Raw genomic sequence first — 20,106 nt, 5'->3', positions numbered from 1 at the left:
TCAAAAATAAATAAATGTAAAAAAAACAAAACAAAACTATCCGTAGCTCCTAGGCTGTACAAATACTGGCTAATGGGCCGAATTTGGCTCTAAGCCATCTATATATTCTTGCAGGTAGGTCTGTTTTATTCATCGTTGACTCTCTAGGATATAGCACTGGGTTTGGCATATAGTAAATATGTATTTGTTGGCTTAAAATGATGAATGAATGAAGCTTTTGTGATTATGGGGTATTCATTATTTTACTCCCTCAATATTAGCACATGTCTGGCACTTTAAAGCTCGCTTTATGTTTCTTCAGTTAATGAATGTTGTGCTGCTTCTTTTGTGTTCTCAGCACGTCCAGCCTCTGCCTCCTTTGCTGTGTTTAGTGCACTTGTACTATTTTGAAGGTGTGACTCTTCATTTTCTGAAGAAAATTAATGTCATTTGAGAGCAAATGAGATTTTACTTCTGTGCAGGGGCAGTAGAGGGAACAAAGACTCAATTTTAGTCCATTGGAAGTTGAAATTCAGTTTGCTTTCTGGCCTCAGGAATTCCTAATTTCTAGTCTAACGTATTTATCATGGGAAATGCTTTCCCCCTTACTCTTACTTCTCTGTATGTTTTCCTTAGCTTCCTGCTATCATCTTAGAAAGTTCTTTAACACTTCATTTTCCTATGTAGAAAATAAAGAAGGCCCTGCATTACTGAGTTACTGGTTTTCATTTAGCCTTCAGACTTCCATAATATTTTTCTTTCTCTTTTTTCTTATATAATAATTGAAATTATAAAGCTATTTTTCCATTATTGATTCCTTGGCTATTCCCAACTCTACTTAGAAGTATGAATGACAAGGGGCGCTAGGGTAGCTCAGTTGGTTTAACTTCCAACTTCTGCTCAGGTCATGATCTTGCAGTTTGTTAGTTTGAGCCCTGAGTCAGGCTCTGTGCTGACATCTCAGAGCTTGGAGCCTGCTTTGGATTCTGTGTCTCCTTCTCTCTCTGCCGTTCTCCTGCTTGCATTCTTTCTCTCTCTCAAAAACAAATAAACATTAAAAAAAAATTTAAAAAGTATAAATTACTGCTGCTTATCATAGAATGCCAAATTCATTTTTTCTTCAAAAAGAAGTAGTTATAGGAATTACTGTAGAGAAGGAGGATCCCTTTTTGCTTCTTTTGGTAACAAGATAATGAGAGCTGTGGGGGAGTGGAGTAGATTGGAGATAACAGTCTAATACTATCTTGACTGTCATTTACAAAAGTAGTTAAGTAGTGAGTTGAGTAAGTAGCGAGCAGTCAGGTATGCTTAGTGGCATCTGGCAAAACTGATTACTTTGTTCTATGTATATATGTGTGTATATATATATATGTGGTTATGTGTACATACGTGTAGTTAAATATATATATAACGTATATATACACGTATATATGTAGTTATGTGTATATATGTATATACATATACATATGTAGTTTCCCTTGTGAGTTATCATATAACTTAAGGTAAATCAGAATCATCCCAATTAATGTAACATTATTAAGATTTACCTATTGATATGGGAGTTGGAGAAGTCTTTAAATTCAGTCTCTTTTTTTCTCTCTCTGTGTATGCATTTAAAATTAATTTGATCCTGAGAGCTATATGACACTCCTTTAGGTCATTAGAGACCAGGGCTGTTGCCAGGCCCTGAATAAAGTGTATGAAATTTGGTATTGAGGTGAGGAGATAGAAGTGAATAGAGTCATTACAGGGTATTATGTCACTTCCTACTGTGGTGTCTTGGTTGATTTTGGGACTTTTCTGTCAGAATGGCAGAAAATAGCAGTGAGTACTTTTGGCATCTTGTCATAAAACTGTAGGGGAGGGGATCAGTAGTGGGAGATGAGGTCAGAGATGTAATGGTGGTTGTGGAGATGGTAGGGCCGATTATATAAGGCCTCATAGATCACTGTAAGAATTTTAGATTTTACCGTGAGTGACATGGAAGATGTATTAATCTGCTCAGGCTGTCATAGTAAGATACCACGATTGGGTGTCTGAAACAACAAAAGTAGTTTGTTTGTTTTTTTTCACAGTTCTGGAGGCTAGAAATCCCAGATCAAGATATGGCATAGTTCTCTGGGTGAGAGTTGTTTTCTGGGCTTGCACATGGCTGCCTTCTTGCATGTTCTCTTATTGTATATAGTGAGTTCTTTGGTGTATCTTCTTGTATGCATACAAGATCTATCAGATCAGAGCCTTACCCTGATACCCTCATTTAATCTTGATTACTTCCATAAAGGCCCTATCTCCAAATAGAGTCACATGGGGTGAGTGAGGTTTGAAGGGACACAAACATTCAGTCCATAACCAGGTTTTAAGCAGAGTAGTGACGTGATCCATGACAGTTAACAGGATTGCTGTAGCCCAGTGCTGAGAATAGACTTGGGGTTGGGGCTGGAGTGGCAAGCATGGAAGCAGAGAGACTAATTAGAGGGCTGTAGTTGTAATTAATGTAAGAGATCATATAGCTTAGACCAACATGGTGGCAGTGAAAGTGATGATGAGTAGTGATTAGATTCTGGATATATTTTTTTTTTTTTAATTTTTTTTTTTCAACATTTATTTATTTTTGGGATAGAGAGAGACAGAGCATGAACAGGGGAGGGGCAGAGAGAGAGGGAGACACAGAATCGGAAATAGGCTCCAGGCTCTGAGCCATCAGCCCAGAGCCTGACGCGGGGCTCGAACTCACGGACCGCGAGATCGTGACCTGACTGAAGTCGGACGCTTAACCGACTGCGCCACCCAGGCGCCCCATTCTGGGTATATTTTTGAAAGTAAAACCAACTGAATTTCTTGTTGGATTGATATGGATGTGAAAGAGAGGAGTTCAGTGTGACATTAGGGTTGGTTTTTGGCCTGTGTAGTTGGAGGTTGCCATGAGCTGAGAATGATGGCGAAGGGTTTAGATAGAATACTTTTGGAGTAATGGATTTCAAAAGTTTAGGTTTGAATATGTTAAGTTTGGTGAATAGGTAGTTGTATCTACGAGTCCAGAGGTCAGGAGTGAATTCTGAGCTAAAAATAGGTATTAGAGTCATTAACATATGGGTGATATTCAAAGCCAAGGAATGGGATGATATTACTAAAGAAGTGAGTATAGATTAAGAATAGAGGACCAAGGACTAAGTCAAGGACTAAACATTCCACTGTGCGAAGAGTTGTGGGTGGAAAAGAAGGACTAGCAAAAAAGACTGAGGACACATTTTAGTGGAGCTGGAGGAAAAGCAAGTATGCAGGAACAAAGTGTCGGGAGAAGGAAGTGGTGAGCTGTGATAAATGCTGCTGAGAGTCAAGTAGGAGAGGACTGAGAATTAACTGTAGCATTTTTCAATGTGGAGGTAATTTGTGGTCTTGATGGGCAGTTTCAGTGGAGTAGCTAATTGGAGTGGGTTTAAGAGAAGTGATGAGAGGAATTGGAAATAGAGTGTAGTAATTCTTTTGAAGGCATTTTCCTGCAAAGGGAAGCAGGAAAATGGGGAGCTGGCAGAGGAAAGGGGATTAAGAGTAAGATGGGAGAAATAATTGAATGTGATAAGATTGATTCAAGATGGAGGGAAAAATTGATGATAACTCAGAGGGGAGAATTGCTGAACTTGGTTATTCTTGAGGTGGAGAGAGGAGATTGGATCTAGTGCAGAAATGTAGGGCATAGCTTTTAGATAATGGTCCTATTAGAGTTTTGAAAAATTGAATGAGCTATTATTTGAAATAGCTTCAAAATTATAAAAGTAATGCATGTATGATAAATATTCAAATTATAAAAAAGAGTGCCAAAAAGTCCTACTCCTTTGAGGTAGATGCTTTTAATAGTATTTTTTAGAATCTTTCCAGAAGTTTTCTATATTGTTTAAAAATGTGTGATTAATTCTTTTTTACCCAAGTGAAAATTATGTATCTTTCTTAACAGTTTATATTGGGGCCTTTTCTTTTTAACACATATAGAACTTCCAAAATTTCTGTATGTATTTTCATTGTATGGTTGTACCTTCATTTATTTAGCCAGTTGCATATTAATAGTCACTGTGTTGTCTCCTTTTGCTATTACAAATAATAATGAACTGGATATCTTAGGGGTGTGTGTGTGTGTGTGTGTGTGTGTGTGTGTGTGTGTATTTACAGTCATATAATAATTTATTAGTAGCATAAATTTCTGGAAGTTAATTGCTGGGTCAATGAGATTGTGCATTTTGCCGATTTAACAAACCCATCACAATTAGATAATCTTTAGGTTCTTTCAGTTAACATGCTGTGAATTTGGAAACAATTCCTTTAGTTTCATGGAAGTAATTATTTTTAAATACATTTGTCTTTTTTTGTACATAGTCTCAAAAACATAAATATAAAGTTCTTTTCCGGGAACCGGACACATGGTGGAAGTTCAAACCAAAGGAACTTGCAAGGTAAAATGTAGAGACTATCTAACACGTTTTTAATTTTATGGCAGTGATAGAAAGTCCATCTAGATTTTTTCTCTCTATAAATAATCAATGAAACAAAATAGATTGGATTACAGCTTTTGTAACAAATTTTGTATTTCCTATAGACTTTCTTTTTCAGTTTTTGAAGAGTTTGTATCTTATTCCTAATACTGAGTTAATTAACAGAAGAATTACAATTGTCTTATATAGTCAGTACTTTATTGCTTATTAATAATATAATGTCAATATTTGAAATTAGAATAGACCCTGGGGATTGGCATACCTGAACCTTGTGCTATGGGAGGAGTAAATCATTGTAGCTGCCTGGTGACTTAGAATACTGAAAGGAAGTGAGGGAGGTATAGGTGGAAAAGGTAGCAGATGTCCAACTATCCAAGTATTGCACTACCCTCCCCTCTCCTTGCCCGTCTCCCAAAACTTATGCTTTTTTATGTGATTATTTGACTTGAATAAAAATGTTACCCTACGACATGGACACATCATGTGTTTTGCTTTGTGCTCTGTATTCTCTTAGAGATAGGCATAACTGGAGTTTGGTCAGGGTATTTTCTTCTTGGTAATTTTAACTAATTTTAATGCTAACTAAAGGGTAACCTAATTTTACTGTATTCATAATGTTGTGCAACCATCACCACTCTCTGAGTAGTGAACATTTCCATCACCTCACAAAGAAACCCTGTACCTGCTATTAGTCACTCCCAATTCTCCCTTTCCTTTGGCAAATGTTAATTTGCTTTTCTGTCTCTGTGGATTTGCCTGTTCTGGACATTGCCCATAAATGGAATCATACAATATGTGGCCTTTTGTGTCTGACATCTTTCACTTAGCATAATGTTTCAAGGTTTTATCCCTATTGTAACGTGTATCAGTACTTCCATTCCTTTTTATATGCTTTTGATACATTACTAGATTTGGTTTTTTAATATTTTGTTAAGGATTTTTGCATCTGTATAAATGAGTGACCAGTAATTTTTTCTTCCTTGCCCTTTCTTTGCCTGGTTTTGATATCATGGTTTTGGGTTGATAAAATTAATTAGAAGGTGTTTCTTCTGTTTCCCTTTTCTGAGTTTATGTGAGTTTGAAAGTTTGATAGAATTTACTTATGAAACTGTCTGGATCTGGTGATTTCTTTGTAAGAAGGTTCAGTTAGAATTTGTCATTACACCAAAGTTTTCAAATTTATTTAGACTTTATTAAAATAATTATAGTATTCTCTTACCTTTACATTTCTGCTGCATCCATACTTACGTTCCTCTTTTTAATCTGAAAGTATTTATGTGTATCTTCTTTTTTTCTTGATTATTCTCACCAGAGATCAGATTTTTTATTAGCCTTTTCAAATAAACATCACTTTGCTTGCTTAATCTTTCTATTATAAGTTTGTTTTATGTTCAATTCACTTCTGCTTCTCTTTTATTCTACTTCGTTTGCTTTTTAAAAAAATCTATTTTGTTTATTCTGTTATTTTTATAAGATTTCATTTGAAAGTTTAGGTTATTTTATATGAGCATTTGATGCTATGAATTTCCCTAGGTACTATGTTTAATGCTCCTAGAATTTTAATATAGAATACTTTCTTTTTATCATTTACTCCCTTATTTGCATTTTGATTAATTTTACTTTTTAACCCTTGGGTTATTTAGAACTATGTTTTAAAATTTCTGAAAAGGTTATTTTTAAATTCATGTTTTTTAAAAAATTCATTTTCAGTTTAACTGTAGTAGGTAAGATTGTACGATTTGTGTGATTACTAATTCTCTGATAGTATAAAAGATACATTTTGTGACCTAGTATATTGTCAGTGTTTTATAAATGTTTCCTGTTTGCTGATAAAAATATATGCTTTGTTATATATAGTATGTTATAGTATGTTAATATATTATTAAATCATGCCTATTCTGTTGCTCACATCTTTTTAAAAAAATTTGCTTGATGGATTAATGTTTAAGGGAGGAATGAGGAAATCTGCATGAGAGGGTGTGCTGAACTCTGTTATGTTGAGTATGTTCATTTCTTCTTATATAATTCTGCCTATTTTCACTTTATTCTGAGGATATTTTTTAAAGCGCTTAGACGCTTAAAATTTTTATATCTGTCTAATTGAACCATTTATCCTTGTCAAGTGATTTTCTTTTATCCTTCATGTTAATTTTAGTTATAAAGTCTAATTTGTCTAATATTAATAGAACTACACCAGCTTCCTTTTAGGATTTGAGTGTTATTTCTTTTTCCATACTTTTACTTTTGAACTTTTCAGTGTCTTTACATTTAGGCATATCTCTTATAACTAGTATGATTAGGTTTTCAGAAAACCTCTGTCCATCTTTGGCTTTTTGTTGCTAACCTTAGTTCTTTTATAGTTATTTTGGTTATTCATATAATTGGTCTTGCTTCTTACTGTCTCACTCTGCACTTTCTCTTTATCTCACCTTTCCTGTGATTGTTTTTCTCCTATCGCAGAAAATTATATATTTGACTTCTTTCCCTCCTATTATGCCTTATTTTGGATTTTTTTTTCACTGAATGCAAATTTCTTATTTATTTTTTCTTTCTCTATTAATTTGGAAATTATATACACTATTTTTATCCTTTTAATGGTTACATTAAAACTTTTATCATGCAAACTTTAAATTTAAGGTTAAACCATTTTCTTAGCCTTCTCAAAAATAAAAATATTTTCAAACATTTTAACTCTGATACTTACCTGCCTTCCAACTTACGTGCTATGATTGTACAGTGTACAGACAATGTGTGTTTTCACTCATACGGTTATTGCTTTGTCCTTAATTTTTCTTGCATCATAGATCTTTCACCTGGGAATTTCCTTCTGTCTGACATTCATCTTTTAGGAATTTCTTTACAGTATAGTTCTATTTCATGTCAAACTCATTTTTTTTTTTAATCTGAAAATTCTTTTATTGCCTTCATTCTTGTAAGATACTTTCACTGGGTGTATAGATTCTAGATTGACAGTTTCTGTTATTGAAGATAACGTTTAATTCTCTTTTGCCTTCCATTACTGTTAAGTCAGCTGTGGTTCTAATACTTGGTTTCTTTGTCAGTAACTAGGTTTTTTTTTTTTCTTTCTTTCTTTCTTTCTTTCTTTCTTTCTTTCTTTCTTTCTTTCTTTCTTTAATTTCTGGTTACTTTCAACATCATCTCTTTACCTTTGGTGAATGACAGCTTCAGCACCATGTTTCTAGTGGATTCCTTATTTATCTTGTTTGGGATTTGTTGGGCTTCAGAGATCAGGGGATTTGTGTCTTTGATCAGTTCTGGAAAATTCTCAGCCATTTTTCTTTAAATTGCTTCTGTCCCATGTACTCTCTTTCTGGGACTTGGATTAGATGTATACTGCCGTTTTGTTCTGTCCTCTATGTCTATGTCTCTTAACTTCTCTTTCATATTTTCTATCTCTGCTTCTCTGTGATCTGAAACCAGACAAGATTGAGGTAGGTAAATATGAAAGCCAGATTTGCCAGCATGGCAAATACTAATTTTAGCCCTGGGATCCAGACACTGAGCCTTGGATCCAACCCAAGATAGGAGTGTTGCAACTGAGATGTTTTCATGAAGATTAAGATCCTTGAGAGACTAAAGCATACCATCTGGCCTCCTGGCAGATGCAAATCCAGATGTTGTATGAAGGAAAGCACCCCCAGTTTAAGGCCTAAGGATCCTTTAATATTAGGTTCAACGGAATATGAGTTCATAAAAATAAAGAAATAAGCTACCATGAGTGAAAGCACAAATACAACAAATTTCATATTTGGATATCCAGAGACTTCAGATACAAGGAATTTTTTTTCTTTGCTTGAACTTAAAATGTATTCAAATATACATTTGCTTAAATTGACTTGGGATTCAATTTTATTGTAACAGGAGGGCCCTTTGGACATCTAGTCTGCCATAGTGGCCTAAATGGAAGACTAGTAGAATTTTTTTTACTTACTAGTTAATAATTAAAGTCTTGAAGTAATGGTCATACTCTTATGAAGTTTTTTTTTGCAGAGCTTGAGAATAGCTTCTTTTAAAGTTATTAGGATCTGTTGTTTTTTTCCAAGTTGACAAAAGATGTTTGGCAAAGATTATATGGAATGATTTAAAAAATGGTTATTTAAGACATCTTGAATAAGATGAAAATTAGAGTCTGTATATATTGTGTCATGACAAACCAGCTTAGATATTTTTACATATTAGAAATAGAGCATTATTTTGTATACGTTAAAAAAAATGAAAAATATATCATTGTTTTTCTTGGTGTTATGTGTTCCATTTTTTTTAAGCTTTAATTACCAATATTTCTTCTACCCTTTTCTGCCCTGGAATTTTTAGACGTAATATTCATGGGGTAAGCAAAGAAAAAATAACAAGAATGTTGGAACACTATCAGCGTTTTGTTTCAGTGCCAATAATCATGAGTTCTTCAGTTCCAGAGAAAATTGAACGTATTGAGTTGTGTGCATATTCTTGTGAGGACAGAAGTACTAGGTAGGTTAAAGTCCCTGTGTACAAAAATTCAATTTGAAATATAATTTAAAAAATAATTTTGTAGCTTGTGAAATCACTGCCAAATAACTTTAAAAATAAAAATAGATGTTTGTTATTTGTTGAGTTTAGATCATTGTCTTACCTGAAACAAGATGTATATGGTTAGCAAGAGAAGTAAATTTATGTAAGCAATGACATGGGATTTTGTGGGTCCTCAGGGTTTTGTGGGTCCATGTTTATACTGTGAATACTCCTGCTTTCTTTGTGTAACTTCCCACTATTCCAATATTTATTGGTTATCGCCTGTCATTATTTTGTGTTTCTTTAGGTATTAGTGAAAATACTCTTTCAAGTTAGTATTATAAAAATTGATTATTAATGAAATGCTTTGAATAAGTAATACAAGTCATAGCCTTTTGAAAGTTTGCAATCCAGCATGGTACTGATTCTGTTAGACATTTAGGACATATAAACAATTGAATAAGTAGGAAAGTTAAAGAATAACCTTAAATATAGATAGAAGTCTAAATCGCCCATACTTTTTGATGATAAGGGCTGGTGAATCTCTATTAAAAAAGGAGATGGGAATAGAAAATTCATAAATGCTCTTTTATTGAGGAGCAGTGTTGCAAAGTGGTTTAGAGCATGGCTCCTGAGCTGTTTCCTGGCTTCAAATTCCAAGGCTTTGTAATCTTTGACAAATTATAGAATCTCTCTATACTTCAGCTCTTCATTTCTAAAATGGCAATCATAACACTTTGTTCATAAGAATTTCATAAGGATTATGAATTAATACTTAAAAGGGACTTAGAATAGCATCTGGCATGTAGAAAACTCAGTGTTAGATGTGATTTCACTTAGGAAGCTTCATGAGAGAGGTGGGACTTTGAGAGCTCCTGGAATAAAGAAAGAAAGGAAGATGAGTTGATAAATTGACTAAGGAAAAAGTATTGAAGTTGAAAGTGTAATGATTAGGCAAAAGTGCTGTTGAGTCTGAAATTAACATTGAGGATGGTTTTAAAAAATTTAGCAGGTGACATTTCAAATGACAGCTCTCCTCCCTTTCTCTCATTTCTCTTAGTTGTGCAAATCATGTTGACTCTTCGTGACTTTGTAAATGAAGCTTAAGTATTTTCCTCTGTAGCAAATGACAGATGTTAGTAGAGGCAGACCTAGTTTCACACATATTAAGCTTAAATGGTTCTGAGAGAAGCCAGGTGTCCTCTTCTGGGAACAAATTTAGAACCTTTAATATTTAATGCATATGAACACCTTAACTGAAAATCTCATGTTTTTTAATCGAAAAAAGTTTGAGTGCTTCCTATATGCCAAGCATTGTGTTAGGTGTTAGGGTTACAATGAAAGGATGTGTTTATAATGTACTAGGAAAAGATCACGATTAGCTTTTATAATTTTAATTAATGTAGTTTATTTATAGAAGTTTTAGAAGAAATGTTAAGTGTCTTGTCTTTCAGTGAAATGCTTTTTTAATTTAAATCATAATGTTAATAGCAACATTAAGAGACTTCCTTATAATACTGTAAAAAAAATCTTACAGCCCAAGAGACAATGAAGATATTACCTCTGAAAAAGAAGAAAATGTTTTATCCTCATCTTTGAAGCATCTAGAGTTAACTGAAGTGAAGAAACTTGAAGGGACCAAAGAAACTATATTACCTGAGAATGTTACATATCTGTCTAATGCAGATTTAAACAAAGGAAGAAGAGAAATAAGTGGTATGAATCCTAACATTCAGAGTGCTTTCATTCAGGAAGTTTCAGACATGTATTTTTCTGATTCTGAAAGCAAAGGACAAGCAACAGAAAAAAGTGAGAAAGAAGAGCAAGTAGAAATGGCTTCTGAAAAAGAATATAGTAAAACTGATGCTGATAGTTTCATAGAGAGAGTGTCACCAAGTATTTGCTATGGTGAAAATAATCAAGACTATGATCTTTCAAATACTATACCATTTCAAAATGAAAAATCTTCACCTGGTGAAATATTGGAAGAAAGAGCCATGGTAAAGAAAAAAGCCTTTGGAAAACCAAAAAGCAAATCAACTTTGGAAAAGTTCCCAAGACATGAGCTATCAAATTTTGTTGGTGATTGGCCAGTTGATAAGACTATTGGTCAGAGGACAAAAAGGAACCGAAAAACTGAAAAAACTTCATCTGTACAAAGTGACAAAAAGTATAATCGCCCTCAGACACGCAAAGTATTAGATAATAGTCTATCTGTGAATATTGATCACATCCAGCAGCGAGAATCTCCACATGAAAGTACAGAGGAGGACAAGAAATCACAGTATGATGATGCTTCAGAATCTTTCAGTCACTCTCAGTTTGATCTGTATAAAAATACTGAAAAACAATCATTCAGCATTGTGGGTGACTGGCCTTCATCTGATTCTTTAGCTCAGAGAGAGCACAGATCAAGAATGCCAAAAGACAGCTTAAAGGAACCCAATCTAGAATTTGGAACTAATGACAGTTTGAATGAAATAGCCTTCTACACAGCACATGAGGCCTGTTGGGGCACAAGCCCTGAAGAACTAAAAACACTGGGTAGTTCCAGTTCTACTCTAGGAAGTTCTGAATCGCTATCCAGTGAAATGGCCTGTGAGAATAAAACTTGTCCAAGTAAAAAGATTCATAGACAAAACACATTGTCTCTTACTTTTACCAATAGTGGGCCAACTATTCCTGGAGTAGTAGGACCACAAACTTTAGCAGAATTTCCAGAAGGAAAACTTAAGAAAGTCCCTGGAATAGAAGAAGGCATGTGTACCCAGACTGAACCACAGGATTTTGCTCTCTTATGGAAAATAGAAAAGAATAAAATTAGTGTTTCAGATTCTGTGAGAGTATTAACCGGACGATTAGATGGATTTAAACCAAAAGCTTTCAATATTAACACAAAATTAGACATTCAAGAAACAATTCCATATAGGGTAATGTATGATAAAAGCACATATGTTGAAGAAAGTGAGCTCACCAGTGCTGATGAATCTGAAAATCTTAACATTCTTTGTAAACTCTTTGGGTCCTTTTCATTAGAAGCCCTAAAAGACTTATATGAGAGGTGTAACAAAGATATTATTTGGGCTACAAGCCTTTTGTTGGACTCTGAAACTAAATTATGTGAGGATACTGAATTTGAGACTATCCAAAAATCATACGACGAAGCACAAATTGGGCCGTTTTCTCTGGGATTAAATTTGAAGGAAATTATTAGCCAAAGAGGAACCTTGGAGGATTCTATTTCTTCTGTGCCAGAATTTGGCCATGGCACTGTTGTCAGTAACACTAATGTGCAGTCTACCTGTGATTCAGAAAAGGGACACTCAGAGCAGGCAGAAATAAGAGCTATCACTACTGAAAAACCAGGATTCATAACAGATTTATTTCCTAATGGCACTACAGATCTAAAGAATACTAATGAAGTACTTCCTGGTAGTCAGGCAGAACTTCCAGGTTTATATAACATTAAGCAGCCTTTTTCAGGGACTCTAAAAGCTGCTACTGCTAACGATGTGAGGGACATGGAGAAGAACCTAGAAGTCACAGAGATTGGAGACAGTATACATTCTTCTTTGAATTTGTCTGATGTTTTAAACTCTGTATCGAGCACTTCAAATCTGGAGTTAAATGAAGAAGTTGATTTTACTGACTCTTTTGAAATAAAGAAAAATGAAAATCTTCCTAAGACTTATGTGAAATTTCCAAACACTGAAGAATTTATGAATGAAGATGAACAGGAAATGGAGAAAATTCTAATGGCTGAGAGTACTTTGTCAGCTGGAGTTAGTGAAGAAGATAAAACTGAGATGTTGAATCCCATGCCAATGATGGCCAAATCTCTGACCATAGACTGTTTGGAATTGGCATTACCTCCTGAGCTGGCTTTTCAGCTCAATGAATTATTTGGCCCTGTTGGTATTGATTCAGGTAAAGAAAAAGATTACCTAAATATGTATCTTTGTGTGAATAGAAACAGATTCAGGGTTCTATCTCCATTTTGAAATTATGTTCTATGTTAACTGAAATATACCTTATTTTTGACACATTTGTTTATAGAGTATTTCAAAAAAATGTAATTTAAAGAAATAGAGAGTATTTATATGGAGTTTGTGTCCATCCCATGCATATGTTGAAAGTTTTCTGGGTATTTACCTCATACTTATTTGCAGAGTTGAACCTTTTTGAATCTGTGGTGCTACTCCAGATATACTTAAGGCAATACTAATTTCTTAGAACACACTTCTTGAAAAGTCTTGACTAATGGAAATGAATATCTTAAATATATTCAGGTAAACTGATGGACAGGAATAACTTAAATATATGAAGCATTGTATAATTGCACCCACCAAGAAGTGTGAAAACAGTGACATAGCACATAAAAAAATTATTCTAGGAGCTTTAGAACTAGAAATACAGGTTAGTAATAATATGAATTAGTTTTATGATGCATCAGGTGGTTGAGTATGTTTTCTCAAAATGTATAATGAGTAATGATTATATTTTCTTTTCTTTTTTCCCTCCTCACAAGGGTCTCTAACAGTTGAGGATTGTGTGGTTCATATAGATCTGAATCTGGCTAAAGTGATTCATGAGAAATGGAAAGAATCTGTAATGGTTGGTAGGCTTCTTTTTATAAAGAGCTCCTTTTGTGTTCACTTTGCTCTTAATAGAATCTGTTGTATGAAAGATTTCTATTGAATTTTGACTTTGAGAGAGAATGAATTTTTATCAGTAAATAGGTTACTGATATTTTTCCTCTTTCTAGTATTTTTGATTATTTCCAGTTGGGCCAAATTATGTAACTAATGATGGAGCTCAATATGATTGTTGACTTTTTTTAAGAGAAAAAATCATAAATAGTTTTTACTCTAAAGACTTGTAGCACTGATTGATTAAATTTCAAAAACTGCTAAACAAAACAAAACAAAACCAGCCTAAGAGCTCTGTAAGTGGCAGAAATATATTAATATAGTCCTACTTCATAATCATATTTTATTGTTTTACTTAGATTTGGTAAGGACAATTGATAGTTTTACAAGGAGAAGTGATTTCTAGAGAAAAATAATATAATCTTATTTTATAATGCACCCTCCTTTGCCAATCCCCTGTCCTGCATTTGTGTTTAGGAGCGACAAAGACAAGAAGAAGTATCCTCTGGCAAGTTTACGCGAGGTAAAACACATATTTTTACTTCTAATGTTCTTGTCATGATGTTGAAACTTGGTGTATGTGTACGAATTTTAATGCATTATTAAATATACTGCCACAAAATGTGTTACCCAAGAATTTTGATTTGAAATTAAAGTTCTTTTAGAATATTTAACATTTAATATTGAAATAAAATAAAGCTAGAAGAACTAAAAAGCACCCGTAATTAACTTTCATGAGCGCAGTGGACCACCTGTGGTGTCCTCTAATACGTATAGTCAGGGTATTGCCTGTTTAAGATTTTGTTCTGGTTCGAGAGCACTAACATGTTCATGTGTTTGATTGAGAGCATCATTCAGTTGTTACTTGGTTATTCAAAATTTTTACTGATGTTAATATTATTAGAGCACAAAAGTCAGCCTGCTTTTGTAACATCTGCCAAATTGACAATATTTGATTCCAGACAACTTCTTAGGTAGTGTTGTCAGTGATTAGTGCAGGGTGGTGGACCTGTTAATGGGCCTCCTTTTGTGCACGTTTCCTTCAAACGCCTCTTTTATACGCCTCACACTAGGACTCCAGGTTGAAGATTCTTTGGGTGTGCTTTAGTTGTAGCTTCAAGAGCTAAAGCTATTTGAGAGCTAGAGGTACTGGAAGGGTATCAGAGTTTATGTGGATGGCAGTATCTGCTGTTTCTTTATTCTCTGGGAAAGCAAAGGAATATATAAAATATGCTGCTACCCTTAAAGATGCTGAAATATTATACATTAAATCTTGTTATTGTGAACTTCTTAGAATGTTCAGTTTCTTCCTTGTGTTGAATATATCATTTGTTCAGTATTTATTTGTTGTGTGCCTCTAGTGGGTTGCAGGTTTGCCAGAATATTGGTCCTTTCAGTCCTTGGAGTGGCTGAGCAGAGCTGACCAGAGCTACTCTAGCTGGTCACTACCACCGGGCTACAACTCCCTTTGTTTACCAATGTATGTGTGTGTCATTTTTTCTGTGTTGATGTAATAAAAAAAAAAAAAAAAAAAAAAAGGAGTTGGGGGGGCACTTGGGTAGCTCAGTTGGTTTGATCTTGATTTCAGCTCAGATCATGATCTCCCGGTTCTTGGGATTGAGCCCTTTGTCGGGCTCCACGCTGACAGCACGGAGCCTGCTTGGGATTCTTTCTCCTCTCTCTCTGCCCCTCTCCTCCAGCCTGCACACACTTGCTCTTGCGCGCGCGCTCTCTCTCTCTCTCTCACTCTCTCTCTCTCAAAATAAATATTAGAAAAAGTAGGAAGTATTGAGTTGATTTACAATGATACCCACATCCTTGCTCATTTGAAACGTTTCTACATTTATACATATGTCTCGTTTGCAATTATGTGACTATCTATTTTGAAACCTCAGAGTTACGTTATAGAAGCTAGAAATAAAAAATCATGTTTCTTTGGTCTTTCTGAGGTAGTTGTAACAGAATGAGTAATGCTTAATTTGTATATTTATTGTTGAGGGTCTGACACTATTTATACTGCTTTTGTAGATCCTTCCCTGGTTGGGAGTATTGGTCTTGATAATCCTGAACAAAAGTCATCTCAGAGAACAGGCAAAAAATTACTGAAGACTTTAGCAGCACCTGAAATGCTACCCTTATTGGATCATTGGAACACTCAAACTAAAAAAGTGTCACTCAGAGAAATAATGTCAGAAGAAATTGCCTTACAGGAAAAACATGATTTGGTATGAGTTAGTATTAAGCCTTAACCATTAAGCCTTTGTCTCTGACTCTAGGTTGATTGTATGTTTACTTTGTGATTTTCATTTAATTCTGAATTTTCTAGTCTGGAATCTGTATTTAACCTGATTGAAGTTAATGTTAAAATTGAAAATTGTTTTGAAGTTTGAAGCTGGGGGTTTTTGCCTCTGGGAGATTAGTTGATATTCTATAAAAAAAAAAAAGCCTGTCTGTACGAAACTGTTATTTTAGATTTAATTTTGCAGGTGATTAAGCTGCATTTTTTTGGCTTTTAGTATTTACTTCTATAATTCTTTAATTTTAGAAAAACATGAAAGAAATCTTTCATTTAAAGGTAATTTTATTCATAAATCAGTAAAAAGAAATGTTTGTCTTGCTATTAAAGAACTATCCCAACTTCAAAACAAAATTTTTTAGAGAATCATTTTAGAAACTTATGAATTTGAATTAAGAAATTGAATACACTTCTTTTTGTAACTTTCAGTCAAACAAGTTCAAACAGAAACTTTATTTTGAATTTTATTTTTGTTCCTTATTCAGCATATCAGATTTTATGAGGCCATAAGTGAATTTGGTTTCTTTTGCATTTCTTCTCAGCCTTTTTTGGAATTCTGAAAATTAGTATTAGAAAATTTCAAAATCAAAAAGGAAAAGAACTTAGAGGTTATTTAGTCCAGTTCTCAAAGAAAAGAAATAATTCTTAGATGTATCTAAAACATTTTACTTACTTTCTTACTCATTTGACTCTTCAAAAGGAGCACCTTTATATTTGGCTGCAATACATAGAATTGGGGCATAGGAAGAATGATGGGATTCTTCTACCTTCGTATTTATTTTTCCCAGTTATTTTGTGAATTAAATTGGAAATATGTTACCATTGTTGCATGTTTACATAGTCCAAGGAGCAGCCTCTTTGGTAACGTCTTATAATGTAGTGTTCTTTCAAATATCCTCTTCATTTATATATGTAATAAATTGGAGAAATGTATTTTCTTAAAAATAAGGAAATCTCATAACTTATGCCCAAATGGTGTGACACCTTTACCTGAAACTCCATTTTTAATGCTGAAACTATGGTTCTAATCTGTCTTTTAATTAATTTCTCAGTGTAATAGTGAACAAATGAGTACCTTCACTTCCCAACTTAATGCATTTTTCTTTTTTCTATCAGTGAATTTTGCTTATCTTTCTATGGGTTGGGTAAATAGAAGCTGAACTTATTTCATCCCAGGGATACTTTTCCTTAGGTAGAGCCTCAGTAAGAGAATTTCTTACTTAATGCTTTCTTTTCACTCTTCATCTCCAAAGCAGAAATACACTTTGTATTTTTTTAAGCAAAGAATACAAAATAAACATTAGGCATAATATATGAGTAGAATAAGGTCATGAGTTTTCAGTTCATTGATGAGACCTTAGAATTTGTAGTTTAGAAACTCTGTGACCTGGTAGGGTGCTAGTAAATCTATCTGATCACTGAATTTTTTAGTAAATTCAGATTATAATGTGTATCTTAAATAAAACATGAAATATTTTTAATTCTTGAGGTGGCTTGTTTCCGTTACTCTTGTGATGTGTGATGTGTTCAGCTTTACCAGTCCCTTTTACTGGTCAGATTGTCACCTGTTGTGAATCCTCTTTTATTGTTGTTTGGTATTATAAATGACCTAAATATGTTAAGGTTGTCCTAGATGATTGCAATTTTTATATTTTCAGAGTCACCTTTGAAATTTTATAGGAAGTTATTTTTCAGATATTAGCATCTTGCTAGCAAACAAAAATATTCTGTACCTACATCACAACGTCAACAAATTGTCTCAGAGTTAGAAATCACTTTAAGAATGTTTGCCACATTCCTAGGTTAGAATTTAAAAAGCACATTTTTAAGAAAGTTCTTTAGTTTGGCAATTTAAATGGATCTGATTGTAACTCGTGAGAAAACAACAATTAGTGACAGGTCTCATACAGTTATTTTGGAGTAAATATGTTTGTGAAAATTTTTAAAATTGTGAATTTTAAGATTTTCTGTCAACCTGAATTTGCAACTTATTTGTACATTGTAGTTTCTGCCCATTGAGGAGAATATGTTTTTGAGGACGTTGTTCACAGCATCACACAGTGTCCCTTTTATGAGGACCCATGGGAGAAATTTCTCTCAGGTCTCAGTACCAGAAAAAGCTGTACTTCTCCTGAGCAACTGGTTTGTTTTTATTTTATGGACACTGAGAATCTTTGTTTCCCCCTTTGCTTTGGCCACTAAGAAGCTCAGAACTGAATTTGTGGCCCATCTTTAGCAATTGTACAGGATTTTATGGCATGCATTTATATACTAATTTTATTTGCTAGCTTTATCCTATATTCTTACTTTACTCTCTGACTTCTTCATTTATTTATATCCTGTTTATATATGTGTACATATATCTTCATCTGTTTTATATAATATGTCTGAATATGCTGGGTATGTATATGTGAGAGTATGTGTATATTTATATACACTTGCACCATATATGTACTTGTGTGATTGTGTGTGTATATCAAAGAACAGCTTCAAATACTTTGCAAAAAATGGGATATAAATAAATAGTGCAAGAATACTTATATTACTAATTTCAGTCTTTAATCAGTGAAGAAAGTCTGTGATTGCTTTTAAATGATTAATCTTTTTGCAACAAAATAACCATGCTTTTGGATCAGCATGATTAGTGTTATAAATTCCATCTGAAGGATGATTTTTGTCTTTTTTGTTTGTTTTAGAAAAGGGAGGCACTTATGTTTGAAAAAGATTGTGCCACTAAACTAAAGGAGAAGCAGCTTTTTAAGATATTTCCAGCTATTAACCAAAATTTTCTGGTGGACATATTCAAGGACCACAAGTGAGTGATAGGATTATCTATAATTTCTATTGTGATGTCATTGAAAGTGTATTATTTTAATTTTTCTGATAACAAGTAATCAGTATATTATAAACAATTAAATGCAATGTACATCATGCAGAAAGTGAGCAGGTTTTGGAAACTGGTTTATAGGCCTCAGTTTTTTTCTCATATATATACTAATGTGTGTGTGTGTGCTTTGTATGTGTAAGCCAAATTTTTTTTTTTTTTTTTTTGGATAAAGGCTTTCTGTGTTATACGTACTGATAGTGTAATCCACCCTGGGTGTTAATAATCTCTAAAAGTTTTGGGATCGTGATGGGTAAAATATTTCATTGTTGTTTAAATTTTAATTTTGTGGATTACTAGGAAGGTTGAACCTTTTCAATTAATTTATTTTTCTATTTATTGCTTACCTTTGCCTGTTTTCCATTTGGTTCTTTGTATTTCTTCATTTGTGAGAGCTCATTTTATATGTTATATGTAGTTATCTTTGTTTCTATAGATTATAATTATTATTTTACTCTGATACTTAGCTTTTAACCTGGCATATAGTCACTTTGGGCATATACATGTTTTAATTCATATGTTTTATCAGAAAATCATTTCCTTTATTGTTTCCGAGTTTAATGTCATTTTAGGAAGTCTGTCCTTCCCCAATATTATAAAAATATTTTCTTCAGTGTTTTTAATAGTTAAAAAGTTTTAAATAATCTAGCATTTCCCATTTATCCAGGAGTTTTAAGTTTTCAAAATCCTCTAAATTTTGTGTATGGTATGAGGTAGAGATTTAACTTCATTGTTTTTCCAAATAAGCAACTGGATGAATAGATTATCTTCACCCACTGATATAAAATACAACCACTATTATTTGCTAAATTCCAAAATATACATTTTCCTTTAAAGATTTTTCAGTTCTGTTGAGCTCTTCGTTTGGTCCTGGGTTTCCACCATATTGTTTTAATTATCGTAGTGTTACACACAATGTTTGATGTTTGGCATGTTAGGAATACTTCTGGTTTGAATAATATATATTTAAATCTTAATATATTTCTTAAATTTGTATTTTGGCAAGAGATGTTTTGAATAGACGCCTTTTTATAACTGAGAATCTAATATGGATTTTTCTTTAGTTTATTAGTGTATTTCAATCACAATAGATTTCTAGAATAAAACCTATTTTACCTTCAGATTTTTATTTTTGATTTTTTTTTCTTTAAATGCAGTTTAAGAATTGATTTCAGGATTTTTGCACCAGCAAGTAAATGAGATTGGTCTGTGATTTTCTGTTCTTGTGTTCTCTTTGGCATATTTTGGTTTCAGAGTTTTATTTAGTATTAGACTTAATAAAGTAACCTGGAAAGACTGCTG

At 33.4% G+C, this 20,106-nt stretch overlaps 1 protein-coding gene across 8 annotated transcripts in view; it reads left to right on the top strand.

Moving 5' to 3' along the window:
- N4BP2 (NEDD4 binding protein 2) overlaps positions 1-20,106 on the top strand; it is a 77,168-nt gene that overhangs the window by 31,094 nt on the left and 25,968 nt on the right. For 6 of the 8 annotated variants that reach the window (XM_040485268.1, XM_040485238.1, XM_040485276.1 and 3 more), the window contains 7 exons: positions 4,348-4,424; positions 8,799-8,954; positions 10,513-12,902; positions 13,504-13,589; positions 14,102-14,147; positions 15,653-15,849; positions 18,617-18,735. In XM_040485268.1, coding sequence (XP_040341202.1) covers positions 4,348-4,424; positions 8,799-8,954; positions 10,513-12,902; positions 13,504-13,589; positions 14,102-14,147; positions 15,653-15,849; positions 18,617-18,735 — 3,071 coding nt within the window. Of the gene's footprint in view, positions 1-4,347; positions 4,425-8,798; positions 8,955-10,512; positions 12,903-13,503; positions 13,590-14,101; positions 14,148-14,985; positions 15,105-15,652; positions 15,850-17,925; positions 18,063-18,616; positions 18,736-20,106 lie in introns of those variants that run through there. The other 2 variants (XM_040485286.1, XR_005793469.1) reach the window with 2 other exon arrangements.

This window comes from Herpailurus yagouaroundi, unplaced genomic scaffold, assembly GCF_014898765.1.
Source record: "Herpailurus yagouaroundi ecotype Mexico unplaced genomic scaffold, PumYag 28, whole genome shotgun sequence".
Classification (NCBI taxonomy): Eukaryota; Metazoa; Chordata; class Mammalia; order Carnivora; family Felidae; genus Herpailurus; species Herpailurus yagouaroundi.
The sequence above is the reverse complement of the archived record's forward strand: the minus strand, read 5'-3'. Positions and strand labels throughout refer to the sequence as shown.